This window comes from Pogonomyrmex barbatus, unplaced genomic scaffold (genome assembly GCF_055798465.1).
Source record: "Pogonomyrmex barbatus isolate J1 unplaced genomic scaffold, ASM5579846v1 scaffold18, whole genome shotgun sequence".
NCBI classification, from domain to species: domain Eukaryota; kingdom Metazoa; phylum Arthropoda; class Insecta; order Hymenoptera; family Formicidae; genus Pogonomyrmex; species Pogonomyrmex barbatus.
The window spans coordinates 548,381-573,686 of record NW_028297114.1 but is presented as its reverse complement, the minus strand read 5'-3'; the positions used below and the strand labels follow the sequence as shown (position 1 = coordinate 573,686).

The following is a 25,306-nucleotide window of genomic DNA, read 5'->3' as shown; positions in this document are numbered from 1 at the left end:
GATTCGCTAATCGTATCGGATTTTCCAAATAACTGTTTTCATCGAGGATAATTTTCGCTCGGATAATTTTGCTCGTGAAATTGGATCGATTTGCAAGGCAGTTTTCGAAGGAGTCCGAAATTAGAGACTGATGCGAAATGACGAAGGCCTGCGGCCACATAATCTCGTTTAGCGGAGATAATTGCTTCCTAATCGCGCACGACCAATCAGCCTAACTGTGTTACGTTGTCTAATTCGTTTATGCGGCAATGTTGTATCGGCCAAACCCCTCTCCTTATCGAGGCAACGGATTACTTGGGTCCTTTTCCGCGCGACTCCCTTTCCATGATTCGCCCCAATTCCAATTGCGAGAACTGTCGATCTGTAGGGTGGCTATCGCTTTGGTGTCAGTGCGTACGTGTATACATGTATATATGTGGTCAGTTAATCGCTTTCTGTTTGTTCCCCATTGACCACTCCTTTAGCTCGACAATCTCCGCGATCCTAGAGCTTAACTTTTCTGGAGAAAAGATTGTCGAGCATCGATTATTACTATATTTAAATATTATTCGATATATGCTTAACTACGATTTCGTTCATTATCAGAATAGACTAGAAAAATTGTCAGAGAAGTTTTGGAAGGAGAAATTAAATTTAATGAACTTTTAAGATTAAGGTTTTGTATATTTTATGTTCCTTTATTGTACATTTCGAATCTCCGAAGGCAGGGCAGACATAAAATCGATATTTGATTAAGGTATACATAAGGGATATTTGTAATAATTGAAAAATGTTTATATATAAATAAAAAATGGGAAGCATAAAAGGCAGTGTAAAGACATGATAAAACCGGTTTGCCGACCAACGAACGGAAATCATTGAATTCACTGGCGCCAACTAATCCGTTTGAAGTACTCTTCAGCAAGTGCCGCCGCTTTCTTTTACCGCCGTCGATGCCTTCCCTGATGCAAAACATTGCCGGAAGAGCACTCTTGACTAGGTACTTGATGCGCAACTTTCTTGTCACGGCCAAGAACAGACGTTACACACCGTAGTAGCCGCGAGTAAGTACGTTCGACGAGAAATGTGATAAACATTATGCGGGCGTACATGATAAAAACTGATACGTGGAAATGGATACACTTGGTAGACTTCCCGAGATCAGCTCTGACAAACGCAGGGAACAATTTGCTCCGAATCTTCGTTTTTTTTCTTTTTTTTTTTTTTTTTTTTTTTTTTCCACAATAAAGGAAGAACGGAGATAAAAGGGACTTTGGTGTTGTCTTAAAAAAAAAAGAAGTGTAGCCAGCTCCCAGTATAATCACAACCCGAAACTGAGATTTTTGTCGAAGGTTATTTTCCTACGTTCGCTTTCACGGTACACGGTTCGATAGGAAGCGCTAACGCGGTTGAGGTTGGCCACTCATGAATACATTATCCTTTCTAACGAGGTGAATAGGTCAAGTAGATGGAGTCGCAGCGTCTGTCCATAAATCACTCAAAGGGCAAGCGAAATCACCCCACGTGCAAGCCGGTTCAATGCCGTTCGACTTCTCGTGCATCCACTTCCGCTTTTTGTTCTGTGGCGTGCTTTCGACGCTCCATGTTTCTTTATTCAATATATCAATATATAAAATTACGTCGTTTTTGCGTTTTTTTTTTTTTTTTTTTTTTTTTTTTTTTTTTTTTTTTATCGTTCCCACATTCACACGGAATACTTTGTGACGTCATGTATCGTGCGTTATCGGTATTGTCTATTCGTGCGATGGAAAAGCGATAATCATGCGCGACATGCAAATCGGAGATATCGTTTACATATTTTGCAGTTTTCACGGCATTTCCACAAATGGAAATCCATCTGATATAATAACAGTTACGCGCTTCGCCATCCGTAAAGTTGGCATATAAACGTTATCCAGCCAGAAATCAATTTTACGACATAATTTAAATAATTTAAGTTCCCAGGGGAACGGTAAATTGTCGTCAGTTGTCATCGAGAAATCGATGCTTTTATCACGCGATCGTTTATTATATTGCAAATGATTTATTTCAATGTAGCAACGGTGATTAAGGTTGTGCTTACACTGGAAACGCGAGTGCGCTAATATTGATTCGCCGTAACACGACAGAAGCGATGACGACCATAATTTATAATTCTCACAGGAGCATTTGACTGAACATTATTAATTTGCGCAGTCGGTTAAACGTTAGGCGAATTTGCATACAGTCGTTTATTAGATATCTACGTAGTCGCTTGCACGCGATGCAGCCTTACCTTTTTATTGAAAGAATTTTATAAATTTTAAAAACATTTTTTGAAAAGAATCTTTATTCTCAGATTAAAAAAAAAATCAAAAATACTTTATTCGTGACTAATAATGATATATTAATTTTAATATTTAATAAGGATAATAAAGGTATTCCAATTTCAATATTATAATAATAATTTCTATTTCTTGTCGAGAGATGTATTACATATATTTTATTATTTTTTCATGAATGAATTAATTAATTCATGAAAGAGTAATAATGATAATCATGATTTTATATCTCCAATTTAATTATCTGATATAAAATTGTAATAATTTTTTATATTTATGTATTCAGTATATTAACATCAGCTTAAATATTTTTTGTATGTAAAACAATTTTAAATAAGAATTCTATATTGGATATATTTTATCCAAAACATAAATATTAAAGCAAGCGAAAAGTTGATGAAATCACTTCTTATATTTCATAAGAAATTCTAAACTATAATCTAGAATATTTTGATGCGGTAATGGTATTAATAAATACGAGAACGTCATTTTTTATAAGAAACGATTTGTTGTATTTCAGTTTTGAAAAGAATCAAACTTTCCAGTAACATAGAATAAAACAATGATAGAATAACGACGAGTTGATGTAGATAACGACACTGACATGTGCCAAGTAAATACAAAGCTTTCTAACCACATATAAAAATCAGAAATACACAGAGTCAACGTAAGAGTTAGAATTGTGAGCAAATTCGTCGACATTCACAATGTCTTTCGATCGTAACTACCAACGTTGCGTTATAATAAAGCTATTTACAAATTCCAATATCTCGTAGTAATCGTCATTCACGTCTCTTTTCAATATATAATGTCATGTACATACGTAAAATTCGATGCGCTACGTAATATCGAGTTACTAAAACTTTGGTTACGCAAAAATAGACGTAGATATATATATATATATATATATATATATATTTATATATATATGTATATTTATATACGTATGTATATATGTATATCCGAACTATTTGCCTCCTCATGAAGGATTTGTTAGAGTTATACGCCTATAAACAAATGTACAATAATTACAAGGGAAGTAATACATTGATGAATTTATAAATAGTACATATAGAGTGATTATATTATACCAATTATTTTTCTTACAATCGCAAGAACGGAGAATACTTTATTCGAGAAAGTAATGAAAATTAAATTTATTTCATTCCAATTCTGATTAATTTTGAATGAATGAAATGTTAAAAAATATTATATATCTCTATGGTTTTTCTATTTATTTGGCAATCATACATTATATCGGATATTTACTTATGTGAAATGTCAAATAAAAGTACGTAACTGTTTGAAACAAGAAATACTATATAATATATGTCTGAAATAATTAATTGTATAACATTTTAATTTGAAGCAAAAAGTAAATGATAAAATATTCATTATGTATAATCTGTGGTAAGAAGAAAATATATATATGGTATAAAATATATGAATAAAAAATAGTATTAAAATTCTGATAATTCAAATTTTTTGTTTAAAAAATTGATTATTCACAATAATAACTCTAATAAAAATTAAAATGAATAGTATAAATAAAATAATATAGACAATAAATTATATTTTGAAATGTGTATAACATATTTTATATTCTTTTTTTAATATGAATGTAAGAAAAAGAATATTGCTATCGCATAGCTAATTTTGTCAAAAGTTATCGCAACGGTTTTCATATAACATATAGCAAATTCTTCATTTCAAGCGATTGAAATAAATATATGACGAAATATTTGTCCAGCTGATTAAGATTACTTTCGTTCGAAAAAAAATCTCCGTAATTGCGCATTCATTAACAAATCCTAATCACACTCACACATATACATACGCATTCGTACGCATATAATCTCTTTCATCGAAGTTCATCGCGTTCACACTCTCTCCCCCTCTCTCTCTCTCTCTCTCTCTCTCTCTCTCTCTCTCTCTCTCTCTCTCTCTCTCTTTCTCTCTCTTTCTCACTCGAAAATCACAGTTAAACATTGGTTTTTCGACGTTTGGTGTGGCACTCGTCATCCGATACTGAGAGGTACGTCCGACAGAACAGATGGACAAAAAACGAATAAGTATCGAAAAATTTATTCTCGCGCGCGTCACGCAACTTTTAATTGTAAATTTAAATATCGTCAGCTCTCCGAGAGTTTAGTTTAATAGCACTGTTAAATTGCACACATCCAAAAGTACGATCTTTCTGACGCGTATACTATCGTTTGCGGATATAATGCTTCGTCATAAATTCACTTCTGGCCTAAACTGATACGCAGCAATTTGTCCCTCGATGCTCTTGGTGATAAATGTAAGAAAATTACAGATCTGAATGATAGCGCTGAATAGCAGACAAAAGCAGACAATGACGTTTGCATTAGGCGTTTAACCCTCGAACAGAATATGATCGCATGGAATGCAGTACCTGAGAGAGTCCTTCGGTTTAATTACGGTACGGTAAAAGTTCTTCCCGTGTTTATTTGAAAAATTTCTTTCATTATATTTTGATTTCACTGTAATATATATTAAACTGTTTCGTTATAAAATAGTAAGGTCACATAAATGTAATTATTTAATGGAATAAAATGGAAAATAAAACAGACAATTATTTTAAGATAAAAATAAAAGATGTTTATTACATATATTTATAATTGATTTAAAAAATTATAATTTCATAAAATTTCTCGTTATTCTTCACACATTATTATCTAATATTACTGAATGAGGGTTAATCGTCCCAAAGGTATTTCAAATGCAACATTAAGGTTGAATCATTACTCCTGCTGAGGTAGGCATTCGCAATAACGACGATATTTTATCTTTTTGAGAATAAAACATACAGACATAATATATTACTTCTTATCGAAAATAGTACTCGCAGAGTAGAACATTTGAATACAATTTGTGAGTATCCATCAAGATCTATTTAAAAAAAAAAAAGAATTAGTAGAGTGTTTTAATATCTATAAAATATACCAAATCTGTTTGCTATCGAAACAGTAACAATTTGCACCTAAGGATAATTAGAGAATGTTTCATATGCATATTACTTTCGAATCTTCTATGTTAAATTTTCAATTATAAAGTAAAAAACATCTTAGCATACAGCTTGCGGAAGACGCATCGAGTGTACTATCGCGTAATAATCGAGAAAAACATTCCTACCGCTCTGGTATCCGTTTCTATGACTTCAGGTTTCTTACGAGGCTCTGTGACAAAAGCATCGCATATAATAAAATTGATGCTTTTCGTTCACGTACTCGAATCCGTAGTAGAATCACAGTTGGTCGGTTCGATTTATCTCGCGAGCTACAACTCAGACTCAGGAGAACGTTCGTTGCCGACAACTCACTGATGCATTCCGGAAGTGGCGCCTAGACGAGACCCGTAGATGGAATACGGCGAGAAATACGCCAGTCCGGCAGTCGCGTGAGGATGCGGTGGCGGCGGCGGCGGCGGTGGCGGAAGCGGCAGGCCGAGCGTCGACAGAGATGGTGCTAAGAGCGGCGAGGGCTTTCCGTAGGGATGATAGCGCGCGGTGGCGAGCGGACTCAAGGGCGGCGTAGGGTAAGACCTCGCGAACAGAGGATGAGTCGGATGCAGCGCCGGGGGTGGTCCAGGGAGCAGGGACAGCGCGGCCGCCGCCGCGCTCGTGGGATCGGTCGCACTGCTCGCCGACACGTTCGTATGACTTCGGAGATGTTGCAGCAGTTCCTCGGACGTGCCGAATCTCTTTCCGCAAAACGCGGTATCGCCCGACATCCAGTTACACACATAGGGCAGTTGCGTGCCCGCGGCTAACGCGGCTAGCTGCGCGTGCGCGTAAACCGCGCCGAGCGGCCCGTAGGGCGAAACGTTGCCGGGTTTGTGATCACATTGAGCGCACCCAGCCGGACAGGAACCCGGTGTCGCGCTTGTGCCCGATGGCAATTTGCCATTGGCGATGTTGGCCACCGCCGCCGCCGCCGCCGCGGCCGTTGCAGGGCTCGACAGTAGGTGCGAGTTCAGTTGGCAGCCGGTGCAGAAGGGATCGCGGCATATTGGCATCAGAGTGTCCGCGGGTCCGCCGGTGGTTTTCAATCGCGCGTAAAGATAGGGATTGATACCGTTCTTCAGAGCGGCGTGATGAGACATGAGTGAATTGGCCATCACGTCGATGGGCAGTTGACCGGGGCTGTAGCCCAAGTAGGCGGCGGTGGAGGCTGGTAGACTGACGCCGGGCTTGAACGTGCCCAATGGGAGATCCTTGATAGATGGATCGGCCATAGCGAGCACGCTGACGGGACTGTAGGCGGGTTTGACTTGTAACGAGGGGCTGCTCACGGTTGGTTGACTCGTGGTAGCGTCCGCTGTGCTCGATGGCACTAAAGGCGCCGAACTTCTCGAAGCCGGCGAGTCCCGCGCTATTTCGCCATTTGGTGTTGCCGTTTTCCTACCTTGCGGCGTGACTGCGCGCGTCGACGCGGCACTCTGATTGCTCGAGCATCGTTTGCCGCTATTGCCGGGTGTTCTCGATCGTCCGGATGTCGAGTGGCTCGACGTCGATCGCGACTCGTCCGGCGTGCACGCTTTCTCACGTCCCAGGCAGGATTCGTACGGTTTGAAACTGGTCTTCGTGGATTCGTTTGTCGGCGTCGGCAGCGTGGCCGACACCGTTATCGTCGGCGAGGATTTCTCACGAGACTGTTCCGTAGTTTTGGATGATCTGTTACTCGATGTCTTGTCCAAGGAACTTAATAACGATTTGCTGGACGGTGGGTCCGCTCCTATCTGACTGCAAGTCTGTGCGAGTAGTGCGAGCGGACTTTTCTTCGCATCTAGCTGAAATCAAAATATAGAAAATATAAAATAAAACTTGCAGTTATATGATTCTGGATGTAATATTAATGTCGGGAAATGATTAGTAGAGCTTTGTATACTTTCATCTTTGATACGAGTCATATAAAAAAAATTTTTTTTTTTTTTTTTTTTTTTTTCAATTTATCTAGAATGTAAACATTTTTTTAAAGTAAAGACACATTATATAATTTTTAACTTTTGTTCAAAGTAATGCAAAATAAAATAGGTTTTACGTATTAAATTTATGTCAATGTAATCATTTTTTATTGTTTTTGAACAATTAATGATTTATAAAATCAAGCCAACTTGCATTTTTCAACATGAAAATTTTCGCATTATGTTCTGTATCATTTCAAAACCTAGTAGATTGAGCCTAACGTTGATTGATGTGTATGAATTTTCTTATATTTATGAACACAATGTTGCACTGTTGCAACCGTTAGTATTAATTGACTCGGTAATAATTAATATTTGTCGGTCGCGAATCTGATCACTTGATCGACCTCTTTTCGAATACATAGCGTCGGTGATTTTCGATTAACTGCTACACTGCAATATACGATCTGACAACCCTCGAAACTTGGCATGTGACGCGTCTGGATGGCAAGTCCAATTAATGACGCGCAAACCGCAATCTGTGAGCGCCGCGTCACTCTTTTGCCGAGCGAGAAGTGGCATGGATAAAGGGTGCGTCGGACAAACTTATTCCACGAAACGCCTGCCCTTTTGATTTATCGAGAAATTTTTTACACAAACGACGCTGTTCCCAGATTTTTTCTTAACGTACCAACCAACCTCGTTGAAATAGAATTACTTCCGCTAACAATGATAAATTCGCAGATATTAATTCTAAATCTAAATATGAAAACGTGAATAATCATAATCTTTATTTATGAATTATGCTAATTATATAACAGGATATTTTTATGTGCACGCGTTATAGTTTCTACGAATCTGAAATACACACATCGATACGGAACGATGTTTGATAATCATCCGCGCGAAATTTCTCTATCTTCCTGTTTTTTTTCTTTTTTCATTTTTTTTCCTTTTTCTTTCTTTTTTTTTAATGAAGAAAGCGAAATGCACCGAGGAAGATGTAATCAATATGCTATTGCCCGATACAGACGTCATTAGCGTGTAAGTGCGGGAATTTAATATCGGCGCCTTCGCGCATCTCCCGGCTCAAAGTGGTCACGATGATGCACTCGGTATAATTAACGTATAGAGAAGCGATATTTCTCGTCGACTGATACGTCCACCGAACAGATGTTCCGCCGTAATTAAAATGCAACGATCATGCAACACTAACCCGCCGCGCGCTCACGGTCGGTCTGTACTAATGGCGCGACGCCGACAGATATTAATGCCGTGAATTGCAACAGGCCATTACGGCAACGCGAGGCTATATATTAATTGCGCTCGTGAAAGTTAACGGGAACGTTCGAACGTAATATTTTAATCCACTAATGCCGCCCGCCGGCTTTTGTCGAGGCTAATTTATGCCTCTCCAGACGAGAAACTTCCACTCGCCCGCACAGTGTGTGCCGCACTCCTGCTGAAATCCTTCCAACATTTTTTTATCCTCTTTTTTTTTTTTTTTCCCGTATTATTGACCTTACTTTTTCATGATCGTAAATACCACTTTCGAAAAAGATAAAGAAAATTCGTCACGGAGTAAAATAAAAAAAAATTATTTTTCTTTTCCAAAGAATTCGAAAAAAATAACGGATACTTTACTTTTTACGGTACTTGCCGGCTTGGCATTTTATAACAAAGATTCTGCCGATTGTTTTCGTCCTTTGCGAGCATGAAATAAGGTTAGATTACAAATTCAATATACGTACGAGACATTTTACATCTCTTAAATATTACGGAGAGAGATTTTGGGCCGCTGAATATATAGAGAACAGCGTCAACGATCGATATATCGTCTATATCGAAAAAAATCGATCGAACGCTTCGATCCACTCGTTTTTTCATCTCATTCTCCCTGCGCGCAACAATCAGCATTGTATTACCGAATCTCACTTTGATTTATGATGCGCGTAAATCAGCGCGACGCACGCCGTGACTTTGCCAACACACACTCGCTGTCCCCAAAATAGTTTACAGGAGTTCGGAGCATAAAACGCGGCGCGCATGTTTCCGTCGGGATTAACGAAACGACGACAGGCGACGTTAATGAGCCGCTAGGAAAGATATTTTCAAATGGGACTCGTACGCGACATTTCGAGCATTTCGCTTTGGCATTAACAATACAAACGTATGTATGTAATGATACAAACGTACGTATCGTACACTCACTCAGGTAATATTTAATACATATCAGAATAAAATTAATTCTCTTTTATCCATTCTTCCAATTTTCGAATTATCGATACATATTTATGAGAAAATGAAATATTGTTGCTTATTTTTCGCGCAATCTCTTCGTCATATGTTTATTTACATGTGACAATTTAATTATTCGTATAGAATCGGGTTTACTCATTTTGAATGAGTAAAATCACACATTTTTTTTCTCGGAACGTGTAAGCGGATATAAAAGCGCAATGTTTTTTAAGCACATACGTTGTTATTTTACCGCGCGCGTCGGAATGCAAACAACAAGTAGGAAATATCGCTCGTTAAACGCGAAGACTTTAAACGTTGAGAGAGATACGTATCTCGACAAATCGTTAACTCGCGACTCGTACAAACAGGAATGGAGGGTATATGAATAATGGACTCCGTAAATAGCATAGCGACGCGCAGGAAAGAGAAGAGAAAGAGCGGCTAATGTAGAGAGAACTAACCGTAGTAGGCAGCGGCGTGAGGTAATGATCAGGACGGAGATACTGATTCGCGCTGGACGTCAGCATCTTTCGCGGTCGAGAGATCCTCGCTCGCGCCGTCGGTTCTATATTCGACGAAAGCACCACTTTTCTATATCACACTTGTCGGCGGCTCATCGATCGCTATCCAAATGCGCGATCCGTCACAGCACTTTTTCCCCCTTATATCCGTCACAGCGGTAAAACAACGGTATCACTCTCGGACGCGAAGCCATGCACCAGGCTGGCCGTTCGGCTGGACGAGCGGCACTTATTCGTGCGCGCGATTTCACGCACCCTCTTTCACAAAAGCACCAAACTGGACTGGGGGGAGGGAGGAAGGGAAAAAGAATAGCGTAGCACCCCGTGTGACCATCGGCGTCCGTCTAGACGTCTCGCCGTCGAAAACAAGAAAAAAAGAAAGAAAACTACTCGCGTTACAGTTGTACAGCGAACGTGTGTGATAAATCCTCACACGTTGACACGGTGAGACTCGACTCACGACTAAACCGCTCGGAGCGGCCGACGTGGAGCGCGGTTGCCCTTCTCGTCGCTCGACCCTCACCGCACCACCACCACCACCACCACCAGCACCAGCACCATCACCACCACCACCATCGCGTTCAGCTGACTTCCCCTACTCGTACACCGCAGATTCGTGCTCCCCCGGGGAGCATCTCCCCTTCTTCGCGACTCCGCGACAACATCGTCGTAGAGTGCCCCCTCCTCGACGACCGGACTCGGTGTATCGCGACTACGGGCTACGACGCGCGGAACGACACGAAACACCACGAGCGGTGACGACTAACCAATGCGGGCGAAAGAGGCGAACGCAAAGGTGACGGCGACGGCGACGGCGGCGGCGACGGCGGCGGCGGCGGCGGCGGCAACGGTGGCGGTGGCGGTGGCGGTGGCGGCGGCGGCCGTAGCGACACGGTGGTCGTTGTCGGTTCGCGCTACGCCGACACTTTTGCCGGGTGCGAGCGACCCGGCCAACGACGTGTCAACTGGCGCGAGGTGCCCTCTTGCAACTCCCACCACGAGCCGCTAAGGGAGTTCCTTCGTGTATTCCGCACTCTAATACTGTTATACCTCCGATGTTTCGTTGGCATTGTGGCATTGTTAAAGAGGTATGGATGCCACTGTGTAACGCTCGGCACCTGCACGATCCCACGATACGCGGCGCGCGAATGCGCGATACGATCGAAAAAAATCTCTCCCTGCGGGAGAGTCGTTCGAATGTTCGTAATCGTCAAATTGACGCTGATCGTTTTTCATCGCCCGTTTTCAAATTTAGGATAATTTGTCATTCTGCGTAGAGACGACGCGTAATTTGAAATCGGAAATCTTTTTGATAAAAGCCGGTATTGATCCTTTCTTTTCGCACAGAATACATTCAGCTCCTTGGAAAATTTTCATTTGTTAAATAAAACTAAAACTCAGACGGAGAGAAACAAGGCGGCACTACTTCTCGCATATGAGGCGAACATTTTATTTCATCATTCGATCCTGGTGCGTAGAGCAATAAAGTATCGAACAATATAATATACGAGCAAGTAGAGCGTGAAGCAGTATAACCATCGCCTTATGCACTTAAACGCAGCCTTTGTTCGTGCGTTTACGACGATGCACTCACGCTTGAGATCCAATGTACGCTAACGTCATCGAGGCGCGTTATAAAGCTCTATTCGCAATAAAAAGATGCCCGAACGGATATAGATTGTAAAAGGTTTTCCTACCATTTTTCTTAAGCGTATCCGTAAACACCACGTGACGGATATTAAGCGGCATAGAATAGATTCGTGATTGCCTGTGATAAATAAGGATCTTCGAAGATACAAAATGCTAATCTGTAAATTTTCCATTTTCTACTTTCTTTCCTGAAAAACTAGGTTTTTATAATGACAATTTTATGACAGCTGAAAAGTTTCACCAGCCACGTTGACAACCATAACTTTGAAATGTTAATTCAAAAAGGAAAGCGAACGAATAAATATCTTTACCTGAACCTAAAACCATTGGAGAATCTAAAACCATACTTCATTTCTGTGAACCTAACACCATGTGGTAGGGACATTTTTAGACTTGTCATGTCATTTATGTAATCGATATACATACTTGTATACTTGAGATATGAAAGGTAGACGAAAAATAGATAGAAAGACGGGAACAAATTTTCTCGTGTCTATACAATATATTTTTTTCAAATATGTCGACTTTCCGCTAAAAACTGTTCATAAAGTTTAAGTTTCTTTCTGTAGCTGAAGCGTTCTGTAACTGTAAAACGTTCCATTTTTGCTTAAACGCATTGAAATAGCTTTTTTATATTCGCGACGCGTGGGTGAAATTTAATACGGAAATAAATTTAATGCGAAAACGTTTAAAACGCTTGCACAGCACGAGGTCTAATGCATATTGTAACGATTAATGAATTCGACTAAAATGGATTGAAGTGGTAATGGCAATGGTGTATGTTGGCGGATACGGATGCGCTAGCGATGCATCGAAACGCATATCAATTGTTTCATGGAAATTCGAGTGTCAATTCCTCTCATTACTATTCGCAAAATTATAGGATTGTGTTGCGTGTACCGTGCTCGTGTGCGTTACATGTGCCACGCAGGAAAGGTGATTTACGTAATTCGTATTGATTATTGAATCGTACATTATCGTGTAACCTGATTTAATTCGGCACTTTAATTAAATGCTCTAAGAGAAGACTCGCTCGCAATGTTAACATAGGAAAGGATATATTTGTCGAACGCGGCAAACACACGCGGCAATAACCGTAGCAACAATACGCCACAAATTAAAAGAAAAAAAAAAAAAAAAAACATAGTTTGAATAATTTTGTATGAGAGCGGGGAATCTTCAGAATTAATCGAACGCAATTGATAACGATGAATTGATATTAATTGAAAGCTTTCATTGAATTTCACATGCGTCAAAATATCAGCATGCAAATTAGACGCGTGATAATATACAGCAAATTTCGCGGTATATTTTTATATATTTTTTTTTTTTTTTTTTTTAATAAAAAATATGTGTATCTACAACTTTGTTTGTTTGTTACAATTTAGGCAAGACGTGTTTGTTTCTGTTTTTAACGGAAATTAACGCGCGTCTTTCAACGGCGCGGCACGCACTTGCACACGCAATCACGCGATGTCGTCAAATCATAATAAATTCAGGTTTGCAACGCGCAAGAAATGCTAGATTACTTGTTACTCATTTCGACTCGCTACCCTCCTTCAACGACTCGTCGTCGTCGGCTGGTCTGATGTCGCAGATAATACAAGACACTCTGCCAGGCTCCTTCAGTCGGCGCCACATAAACACGTCGTCCTCGTCTGTTGAGCCGAGGGGGGGAGAGAAGAGGCTCGGATAATTATACACCGCTCTCATCTCTCACCAAAGCGTATCCTCTAACTAGCGCTAATAACGCCGCTAATGCTCTTCCGTGGAAACTGTTCGCGTATCTAACAACCGCCCGGAACGTCGCCCGAACGAAGATAAGATAGAAATAGCGCCGGGATATTGTCCGGGTTTCTTTCGGGTGGGAAAACATTGGCCGAGAATTGCGCGATATGTGTCTATTAGGACTATTAACCCCGTTAACTTTTTACAATACCGTTTCGAATTAGATAGGCTACGTGATAAAACCGTTTCTTTCCTACGAAAATCTATTTATTCGACTGCAATATGCATTTTGTCATATCGATATTGGCAGCCGTCAATACTTTCTGTAACTCTGACAAACCTATTTTTTTCGTTAAAACATTTTTGCGATATTTAAAAAAATATTCAAAAACTGTTTTGTCATATTTAAAAATATATTTTTATATACGTTGCGTAATACATTTTGACATTTATTTCATTGCAAAGGAAGGACAAATATTTTTTAGACTGATTTAGAAAAAAAATTTTTTTTCCCCTATTAATCGACATAAAAATTTGTTCGTTAGTTATTACATATCTAGCACGTAGAATACGCTAAATATCACGTATATGACCTGATTTAAGCCGCTCGTGATGATAAATATACTATTCAAAATAAGAATAAAATGGAAAATATTTTACGCTCGATTCAATATAATACTCGAGCATTATGTCACATATTTCGTTTTCTGTACACGAAGTGACGCAAAAATAAAATTTGCATGACTCTGTATTCAAAAGCTATAGTTAAAGCATACGGCGCATGGTTTGTGCGAACATTATCGTTATCGGTCTCCGGTAATAACAGACTATGCAGCGCGTTGCGCGCAATTACGTGAACGATTTATAGGTTTTCGTCACGCAGTCCTACTTCCTTTGACTTCTTAATGAGTGTGCCAGGCTTCTGAAGTTATTCCGTCGGAAAGTTTCCATTATTTTCCATCATCTCGCAATGAATCATGCTAATTATGTCTAGGAGTAATATTTATCGCGGTGTTTGAAAATTGCGAATAATTGCGTTAAATTGCTCTCCTAACACCAGCCGATTTTTCTAGAAGAAAGAAAAAAAAATTATATTCTCCCTCTTTCTCTCCGTCTTTCTCTTCGAGAGATTTAGCAAAGTCCATTGTTAAAATAGCATCCCGCCTACTGTTTCACTACGCTTTAGACTGACTTTGCTAGTCTGTGATTCCTCACGTCGCGTCATCGTCGTAGCGAGTGTCTTCGTCGTAGCGAGCGTACTCGACGACGGATAATCACCCTCCGTTCACCGCGCATCGATCAGGCGAAGCGTAAACACGATTAGTATAACGCACGGGTAATGAACTAATCCCACCACGTCGTCGACGAGCACGAACGTGCGACGAGCTCGATCGACGACGTTCGCGTAACGTCGCTGACGTTTTCTCCCTCCTTTCCTCGTCGTTGCCGCCCGCGCCGTCCTTCCACTTCTCGCTTCGGCTCTTCTTCTTCCTCTTTTTTTTTTTCCTCTCTCTACTTCTTCCTCTCCTTCCTCCTCGCGCGCTCCAGAAACGAGCGCGTTATTTATGGGTAGTCGGTTGCAACTCCACTGGTGCATTCTGCACAAGGGCTGCACGAAATCGACAGCTGTCGCCTCGTTCGGCGGCTCCGTATATCCATCGCCCCTCACCCTTCCCCTCCCCCTCGCCACCTCCCCCCCCCCTCGGACTTTTCCACCGATGTGGCAGCTTCTGCCGTATATCCTATTCCTTTGCCCGGAGGTTAAGTTTGTCATCCTATTCACGTACGTACGTATCCATACATTATGTACCGGCGGACGTATAAAGCGTCGCGATATTTCCGTGCGACATGATTTCTGGTAAAAGCGCTTAAGTGCCCCGTTGCTGCGGCTGGTATCGACTGACAAGGAGGAGGAATTCCCGTAAATACGATAAAATTCGAAAAATTCTTGCGCGCGCGCGCGCGCGCGCGCACACACACGGCGTAACGCACGATTGATTCTCGCGCCGCGGCGAAAGAGGAAAATTTTCAAGCGCGTTCGAGAGATAGAGATCTCTCGGTGTCGACGGAGATGAGCGCCGCGGAAAGCTTCCGTGAGGGTGTGCCGTATAAAATAAATAAGATATTGTAACGGTTCAAAATATATATTTCTGACACAGTCGTAACCCCCCGTAAACTCGGACTTATCTGAAATGAAGTTATAAACAGCGATAATTATCGCGATAATTTGCGTCGCGCGAGCCAATAACACCGGGTCGCTCCCTCCGCTCCCTTCCTCGATTTAATGGCGAGAGATCTACGCTAAGAGGGCGGTGCGCGCCAGCGCCGATAATGGATCGCCGCTTTGCTAAGAATCATCCGTCCGATGCGCGAATAACGGGGAGAAGCATATACACGTCCGTACCGATATGAGCATACGGAACGTGTACTAGCGCAAAAGGCGTTATTTATGTCCTCTTTGTCGGGCTATCGATAACCGCTGCGGAGAACTGCGGCACGGCACGATGCCGGCGCGGCGTGGAGTAGCATAGTATAGCGTGTGGTGCGCGGCGCGGCGCGGCGCGGCGTGGCGTAGCGGTGGTGTGGCATGGCGTGGTACGGTGTGGCGTGGCGTGGCGTGGCCTAGTGCGCGGCTCGTGTCGGTGTATACGCACATAAATAATGCGAGCGCAATTTCCCATGTAATTGATGGGGCTCCCCTATCCCCACCCCGCGCCCCCGTTCCCGTTCCCGTTCCCGTTCCATAATGGTGAGTGAACTGGGCCCTGGATGTTAGCCGGAGAGCTGCACCCCGCGGGGCGTAAACTCGACAATGCCTTCGTCACGCCGCGCATTGTTTGCCACCGCCGAGAGTTCACTCTCGCGGCTTGATTTACCGTCTCCGGCTGCGCTCACGAGTCGCGGACGGCCCCGCAAAGAGCGTGTACCGAAATTTTCGTCGAGAGACATCCCGGCTTCTCTTTCCGCTGTCACCGCGCGCGATTTCGCGGAGCGAGGGATACGCTCGAAGGATACGCTGTTCGTCTCTTTTTTTACTTCGAGTATTACCCTTCGAGTTTGATCGCGTAATTTAATGATATCAGGGAATAATCCAAAAGGGATAAGGGTAAAGAATGGAACAAATTCATTAATTTATGTAATAGAATATCTTCATTTATATATTATGATTTACTTGAAAAGTTATACGAGATATTGAATTATGAATTAATAATTCTCACTTATAATTTTGATTTTGCCTTTTATTACGTAAATTAAATTACGCAGAAAGAAAGAAAGAGGAAAGGGGAAGAAGGAGAAAGAGAGATGTAGAAAGAAAGCTTACAAAAATTTTTTATTATTTCTCATTTTATTACAAGACTAGTGGAATGCATGCTTGTTTTTCACCGATACGCCATCTACGTATTTTTACACGCGCATTCTCTCCGCGAACTTGTTCCCTCGAACTCTATTGGCGATCAGAGTCAAGTTTCCCCGGGCAAAAAAGGAAATTGACGGCGTCGATCGAAACGAGACTCGGATTTTCTTTTCCATTTCCTTTCCGAGGCCGCTCGGAACGCGGAACACGTTGCTTCCACTTCTGTGTGTATGCGCAAGTACACGTTATCTCGTTCCGGCAATCCGATCGGGCATCAGGCCGGTCCAGACGGGCAGACTAGATTAGGAAGGGTTAACCAACGCGCCGGTGATTTAAATCAATGACGGCGGCACATCTGCTGGCAGAGATTAATGATTAGACGCACGAGAATGAAGCCCGGGACTCGGCGCTTTCAGAGATCAGACAGATTAGAAACTAATTTAACGAGCAGCTTTCATCTTGCAATCCAATATCCATCCCGATCCCCCCCCCCCTTACCGTATCACGTGGGCAGCCACTACTACCGGGTATATTGATTGATCGATGTCGACGATGCGGTAAATGCGGTGCGGCGTTTCACCGTCTAGATTCGTCCCCGCTTTCCATTTCCGAGGCACAATTTTTTTGACATTTTCGCTCTCGAAGGAGATTTCGTTAATCATGAAACTTCAGCTTTCGAGCTAGCCGTTTCTGTAAAACGAACAGAAATTTTCAGTTGAATGGTATTCGATGTCGCACTTTTCAAAATGAAACAAAAAGGAAACTCGCGCGCATGAAAGAGAACATTAAAAAGAAGAAGGAAGAAATATTTATGTTAATACCTATATTTTCGTATAATATAACGCTAATTGTCACTATCGTAACGTTATCATATTTATACCGGGCTCTTGATGACTGAAAGGATACTGCAGTTGTGTATCACGGCAACTCTATAAATACATCGGCTTGACAGTTTACGACAACGCGGAAGCCATTAAGTGATGACTTGTAAGACGATGCTGCAACTCTTCTTGAAATACTTCGAAAATACATGCCGATCGATAGTATTGACGTCTACTGACTTGCTAATAAATTCTCGAGCGTGCTTGGAGTATTATATTGCATTATCACTTCGCGCGTCACGACGATGATTTTTGACAGTTGCTTTATTTGCTCTGAAATTGTAAAAATGAGATTTGACAAAAAAGTGATTTTAAATGCAAATATGATAATTTAAAAACTTTTTCGAATTTCTTTAACGTATGGAATATTTTTTCCAATTCAAGAAATATGAATTAAGTTAACTTTGACGATTATAAATGGATGTAATATAAATGTCGCTAGAAAATTTTATACGATACTGGATCGTATTTATTCGCGCAGAGATCTAAATATACGCTGAAATAATTTGTGCCTCGCGATTATAAGATTTATGGCGTAATTATAATCGCGGTGCATGCAACCAATACACATACCTAGTGTAACTTGCGTCACGCAATCATTCTACAGAGTTAATACATTTTACCTATTCAGTTTGCGGATTACCAATTTTGCAAGGTTACTTCCATTCTTCTTCGTGAACGAAAGATTTTGAACAAATAAAACTTTAGCCTCATAATTAAAATATTTTTGTAAAATGAACGTTTGAGTCTTCGGAAAAAATAATAATATAAATAATAATATAATTAATACAAAATGAAATGAAATGAACTTTTTTTCTTCAAATACTTTGCGCGGATATTTCAGTCTTTTAATAAGTAAGAGCGACAGTCAGTCTTTTAAAGGATATCTTTAGTGCTGACCGCATTATTGCCGTATCTTCGGAACGTTACGCGAATTGATGTGCATCAAAACGAGGTACCGAGTCGGTGCGCGTCGCGAGAACACGATAAGCACGTCTGGCCGGTTGTTTACGAGAATGCGGGAACCGTGTAACGGCGCACACCGCGTAAGGCAACGGCCGGGTAGCTCGGCCCGAAACACCCCTGGAACACCCCCCCTGATGGCTATAAAACTTCCGGAAAACCATGCGCGCCTGTCCGCCCGCTGTCACATACGCTCTTTCCCGCTTACCGGGAGTTACGAGGCTGTAATTTCAGGGAGAGAAAGAGAGGGGAAGGAGGGGGAGAGAGAGAGAGAGAGAGAGAGAGAGAGAGAGAGAGAAAGGGAGAAGAACGCCTCTTTCACCCTCTCCGCTTTATCTCTTCCTCCCTTGTATCTTTCCCCGCAGATCCGCCGTCGCCGACCCCTTTGTGCTTCGCTCGTAATCCCTCTACCGCACTAGCACCAGCGTACAGGTCTGGTCGTCTCCTGTCCCACGATGGAAACACCGTCGGCGACAAAGTTGAAGTTACGAGCGCGGTGAACTCACAAAAGCTTTTTACAAAACTGTTAGCCGGTTCCGGTGTGAGGCGGGGACCCGAATGATTTGCGGTCGCGAGGGCTCGCTATTCGAACGTCTCGCGCCTCGTGCCTCTCGCTATCCTCCAAAGAATAATATCTCGTGATCCCGACGTTGACTCGATAGCTTCGATAGGAATACATTGGAGAGACCCTATTTGAGGAGAGAGAGAGCTTAGTATTTCGTCGTAATATCTGCATACACTTAGCGACCCATGTTAGATGCATTGAAAAAAAAAAAAAAAAAAAAAAAACGAAATATGAGAAAATATAAAAAATGCTTCGAGTACGAGATATAAATGTATATAGCGTATCATAAAATGCACTTAACATTTATTATTAATCGTTTACTGTACTACCGCGAGATAAATTATAATCAAATGCGGCACGGATGTTTTCGACGTGTACACGTGTGGTTTCTACAGGAATATAACGTTATTACCTGTCGTAAAAATTTCCACTGACTGCGAAGTATTTGCGTCTATGCTTTTAAGATGTGCGCGTTCTAAGTTTCAGCGTCGAAGAATGTAGCGGCCTCTTCGTTTCAGGGCTCGTTTTTCTACCTCGAAAAAAAAAAAAAAAAAAAAAAAGATTCCTGGCGCCGTGTGTCTGAATTATGGAGGAAAAAAAACAATGGACGCGCGCGTAAGTGGCGTGTTGTTGTTCCCCAACCTGTGACGAAATGGTGAGGAAGACGCACCTGCGCGCTGGTGAAACGCTGTCATGGCGGGAAATTCGCGTTGGACATCCGGAAACGAGGCCTGTCCAAACAGAACGTTACCCGGTTACAAAGGCAACGAGACGCGCCGTAGTTTGTACATAATGACTCGGGGACGCAGGACATACGGGGCGCGAACAGCTGCCCGTCACAGCGTAAGGTAGAGAAAAGGCCGAGGAGAGCGCGCACTGACGTTGTCGCGGGAATGAATACTGTACCACCGTGGATAGGCACAAGTCCCTGACGAATAGAGTTAATGTCGAAAGTGTCAACATGAAATATTTGAGTGGCGAATAGGGCGAACAGGCGTGACTTTGGTCCGGGGGGAGAGCTGCGAAAAGTATCTTTGTACCGCCGTTTATATAAAGGGGCTTTGTATTCGCCCTCCCTTGGATTTATTGGAGCGGTTTCGCAATCGGCCGAATCTCGATATCTGGCACGCAAGGGACTTTGACAGACGAAGCGCGACACGGTGGCTTATATTAGTACCAGAAGGTTGAAATGGATAATTTAAAATTAGCCCATAGGTAACCCGGAGTCGATCAGATGGATTTATATATAGAAATTTTGCTAATCTTGATCGATTGGAGTGACACGAAAATATTGAGTGATGATTTACGACAGAGCGTTACGAGTCAAAATTTAATTTTTTTAGTTCTTAAGATTCACTGTAAATTACTCACGGCAAAATTTCTACCCATATTTAGACATTCGTGACGTTGGGATCTCATATTTCAGATCCTAACGAAAAACCTGGTAAGCTTTTGTTGAATTTTGTTTTACGTTCCCGCGAGCGCGCAAGGTGGCGAGGATAGAAATTCCGGAGATTCCGAAACGATCAAATTGTGCGTCGTTACTTCCACTAAAAGGATATTTACCTAGCGTACGTGCCAACCAATCGGGGATTCCTTCCGAAAGTGTCAAACGGTTAAAGTTGTTTCTGCAAACAGACCGTACAGTAGCACCGACGTTCCGACTGACATGAGCATCATGACGTCAGTTTAGCGGGGACCAACCGCAATCGCAAAGAGCAGCGGGACCGTCCACAAACACGAGCTGTGCGGAGCAGTGTGTTTGCACAGTCGGTTAGCATCGAGTGCTACTGTATGCATAGGCTTGTCGTTGCCATCGCGGTCGACGTATGTGTCGGATGGCGTAAATAAAGTAGCCGCGGGCGCTAAGTCCGCTAAGTGCCCTCCCAATCTGTATGCGTTCCCCATTAGCGTTTTCGGTAAGAGTAGGGGAGCCGCGGCGATCGCGCTGCGGAAGCTGAAGTTAATACACGGTCCTGGTCCTAAACAAGCAGCGCCATTCGGCTTGCTCTTTTACCCTCTCATCGAACCCGCCATCGGCGCCATCGAGTACTTACTTTCGTTCTTCGCTACTCATCAGAAAATATAGACTAATGACTTTTATGGGTTGAGATCGTCGGAGACGACCAAAATAAATCGACGGAAAGAGAGGCGGAACGTGAATAACAGTTCGTGGAAGAAGAGGGAGAAATCACTATTTGCATTTGCCGAATATCTCTACTATATTTATCACCCATCAATTTTCGAAAATCTCGCTTAGGATAATCCATGTCGTTCAAGGATTCTTTAAAGACGAAATACTCCCACCTCGTGACTGTAACATAACTGAAGAAGATTGTCCTCGACATACGGCCATACGTATAATTTGTAGATCTCCGCGTGCAATTATCTACACAGGACGATACTTATTTTACTTATGTATGTAAGCATAAATTATCCATTCAGCCTGGTAATTACACTCTCTGCGCGTTTTGTCTCGGTCTACCCTGATGACATGACCGAGGATGACTCGATCGTCCAGTCCTAATGCCTTCTTCTAAGTAAATGAGAAGATTAACGTTCATGATTCAACAGGTTTATTTTTACATATATATATATATAATTTCAGATTACAGACTTCTTAAATGGTTTATAACGTATCGAAGTTCGAATCTAAAATTATCGTCGTCATTACTATCATCGACGATAATGTTTATAGCTATAAATCTGTCGTATTATCTGAGTGTCAATACAAGTCGGGAGTATTAGCTATGTCACGAGCATTCAATTGCCCGAAGGAAATTAATCTTATGAGTCCTCACATGCGTCGCGTCTAAAGTTAGTAGCGGCCGTCATCGGTTTGCATGTATTGCGCAACTCGGTCATTCGGCTAATCCTGGCGAGACATAGCCTCGCGAAATAGTCAGAGTTATTTAAGCGTATAATATTGTTCCTCAGACAGCCAGGCAAAAGGTGCCTTTCAGACACCGCCATTACCGCCATCGTGACGCGGCACCCCTCTAACCGCCCCTCCTCCTCCACCTCCTTGCCTCTTCTCCCCGTCTCCCATCCTCCTTAAGCTATATTCTCGCCACCAACGGTAAATCTGTGGGCTGTCAGGGGCGAAAGGTGCGACATATCTTATCGTAAACGTCTCATAACGGCGTTGCGGCAGTAACGATGCGTGACACACGACGACGTAAAGCCGTGGCCCTCGTCAGAAGGCTCTCTTGGCTCGTAAACCTCGGCTAGCTCGCCCCTTCGTTGAAGTACCGCGTTAGCAGCGATCAGGATATTCTACCATCGTTCTAAAGCCTTGTCCTTTTATATATAGTGTGTGTGTGTGTGTGTGTGTGTGTGTGTGTGTGTGTGTGTGTGTGTGTGTGTGTGTGTGTGTGTGTGTGTGTGTAGTTTGGTACATATACATACATACATAATAGTATATATATACTAGTTGTGTGTGTGGGGGGGGTTATATAACTATACACATATATATGTGTGTGTATATATATATATATATATATAAAACTATATACATACATACGTCCCCCCTTACACAAGCGCGCGCGCGCACGCATACTTTTGATTCTAATGTTTCAATTTATATTGTTTATTACTATCTTTATTCGAATAATTTTTCGACAGTCATGCATCAAGTTCAGCACGCATAGTGCACGTATTTGTCGAAATAAGTAACTCTTCTTCGGAATATTGTATGACGTTTACGAATACTGTGCAAATAATGTAAATTTATGGATACAAAGAGGGGATACAACGTGTTTAAGTTTTTTTCTCTCACGCACTTTATCATAAGCAATATTCACTGAAAATCATTGTGATAATAGTTATTCATGCTCAAACAGTATTGTATAAATCCATGCATTGTGCAGAGCTTTTGAATCGCGTAATGAAAAAAGAGTACGTACTTAAAAAAAAAAAAAAACAAAAAAAACACATAACGTACTACAAACAGAACCGTGTCCAATGTATATATGAGGTACCGAGCGTTTATAACACGACACTGGCTGTCCGCGAAGGGTTGCATGGTCGAGGGATTGCAGGCGTTTGTGGGTTACGTGATGAAGTGGAAGGAGACAGGGGTAGGGGGTCAAGTTGGGCTATGGTCTCCGAGAGAGGAGGGACTACCTCATTTATGACGTCACGGGCCCTTCGGTACAGCCCGACGCTGTCACAATCATGCAGCGGCCATAAAGTAAACATCCGACATCAAAGAGCCGCCTGGGTAACGGCGTTTCCTGTCTCGATTCTACTCTACCCGTCCCTCTCCTTGTCTCTTCGTCCCTTTGGAGCGGAGTTTGGTGCTCACACACTCGTGGGATCTCCGCAATCTGTACAGCGGTTTCACCATCGTCCAAAAATATCGACTCGAATATACTTTATCTAATGATGAATTACGAGAGATTTTCCATTCCATGATTTTATTCATGACACAGATCGTTAGAGATACGCGCCAGTGAACAATTACGCGTTAATAGACGCGAGGAAATTACAGACGTGTGAAGAAATATCTTCATTATGTCTAATTTTCCTGTTCACGTGAAACTTGTGATCGATATTACGACGTGATTCCCTCGTTTGTATGTTACGAGGCTACCCGATGTCGAAAATTTGTTGGCGGTTGATTATCAGGATCACGCAGGTCATCGGGCGAACGTGACGTGGCGGCCGAACATGGTGCGCCGGCGCCGTCAGAAGGTAAATTAGACAGCCCTTTGTAACCTTTGGCGTTCGTCGAAAATAATGGCTGGGTCTTATACTACTTAAGGGATCCGCTGTATCCATCTATTAGGCGCGGGATGACGGGCGGTTTGAAAATCATCCGTGGCAATTAGACACGCCGGGCCCAATTGTTTGCATGGCGGCGCTTTGGTCGAGTATTCTTCAAATTATTAGCTCGACGTCGGATCGCCTCTGGCATCGGTGCCATTACGAAATGAGAAGAGAGGTCTTTACGAAACTAATGTAAACTACGCATCGCATGCATGGCTGCCGTCACTATTTCTGACACTGAGCGAAGACTCAAAAATTCAGAAGAAGAGGAAGACATTGAGCCGATAATCAGCCTTTTATAAAATAGTTGTTAATATCAAAAACAGTGCGTTTTGAATATATTATTTTTTTTTTTTTTTTTAATTAAACCTTTCACTAGTTTAAAATTTATTATATACGAAAAATCACGAGCTGTCAAAGTATGAATTGGACGTAAGGTTGGTAATATGAACGTTGCAAAAAATGACAAGGCTACATTGTTGTGGTAAGACAATCGCATTTCCTTTTGCTTACAGCCGGGGGTAATAAACATCTTATGAAGGTTCAGACTTGAACGTTGAATTATTAATACCGCTTAAACGTCGGCTTCGACAGCCCACTAATCATGCAAACGCTAATTTCAACTGCAGTATCGTAGATTTTTTTTGTTATTACGAAATGTTCGCGTATTATAGGGGGCGTCGCAAAAGCGAGTTTATCATTGCGGCATGGCATACGACACCATTAAAAATTCAGTATTCCTAGGGGGAACAATGCATCATATAGAGCAATATAAATCAATATAATTCATTTCTTTCACAGGGATTTTTAATCAGTCGGTAAACGTATATTGAATCTTTTTTAAAATTTTATTTTCCGAGAGTTAATAATTATAGTGCAGACACTCCGATTAGATCTTGCCGAGTAATTATCACGCGGTGGCTGAAAATACTCTCGAGATTTACCGGATTTAACGATCATTATGTGCAAACATATCTGGAGTTTAATGACTAGGCCATGAAAGATGGCGAAAGCATTCTCCTGGATAATTTCTGTCTCTAAAATGGAGGCAGACTTGGCACCGGTGCCATCTGTTCGGCCACACCTAAGCGCTGCTACATTACGTGAGTTTAAAATACAATATCTTAAATTTACTTTACTTTAATCTGTGCTATAAGTCTAATGATAAGAGCTTTGCAATATCTTATGTAATCAATGTACAGTGATAAAGTTCAGATAATACCGCCAAGTGCAATTAATCAGTGTCACATGTCAATCAAACGCGTTATAATGTACAGATGTACGCTTTAAATGCACAGATATATATTTTTATTTCTATCTTACAAAAAGAACGTCAAAATCTGTTACGAATCGAAATCATCACAGTTTAATTAACATATTTTTGCACGGCTTGTAAATTGGGAAGA

At 41.8% G+C, this 25,306-nt stretch overlaps 1 protein-coding gene and 2 long non-coding RNA genes across 4 annotated transcripts in view; 1 reads left to right on the top strand and 2 right to left on the bottom strand.

Moving 5' to 3' along the window:
* The window catches only part of LOC112552750 (uncharacterized), a 227,803-nt gene that overhangs the window by 7,743 nt on the left and 194,754 nt on the right, over positions 1–25,306 (top strand). The gene's annotated exons all lie outside the window — the stretch shown is intronic.
* LOC105428771 (zinc finger protein Elbow) lies at positions 1,624–11,277 on the bottom strand. Its single transcript, XM_011641260.3, has 2 exons — positions 9,929–11,277; positions 1,624–7,112 (listed from the first exon to the last, which is right to left on the bottom strand). The coding sequence occupies exons 1-2, from the start codon at positions 9,992–9,994 to the stop codon at positions 5,640–5,642; spliced, it is 1,539 nt and encodes a 512-aa protein (XP_011639562.2). The 5' UTR covers positions 9,995–11,277; the 3' UTR covers positions 1,624–5,639.
* On the bottom strand, positions 16,702–20,868 carry LOC148936970 (uncharacterized). The gene is made up of 3 exons (XR_016138870.1): positions 20,697–20,868; positions 17,220–17,875; positions 16,702–17,076 (listed from the first exon to the last, which is right to left on the bottom strand). It is a non-coding gene; the product is annotated as an uncharacterized LOC148936970 (long non-coding RNA).

Excerpts from the sequence above, each read along its gene's own strand:
- LOC105428771 (XM_011641260.3), bottom strand. The coding sequence starts at position 9,994 with ATGCTGACGTCCAGCGCGAATCAGTATCTCCGTCCTGATCATTACCTC. Across the intron at positions 7,113-9,928 it reads TCACGCCGCTGCCTACTACG|CTAGATGCGAAGAAAAGTCC; the intron begins GTTAGTTCTCTC and ends TTTTGATTTCAG.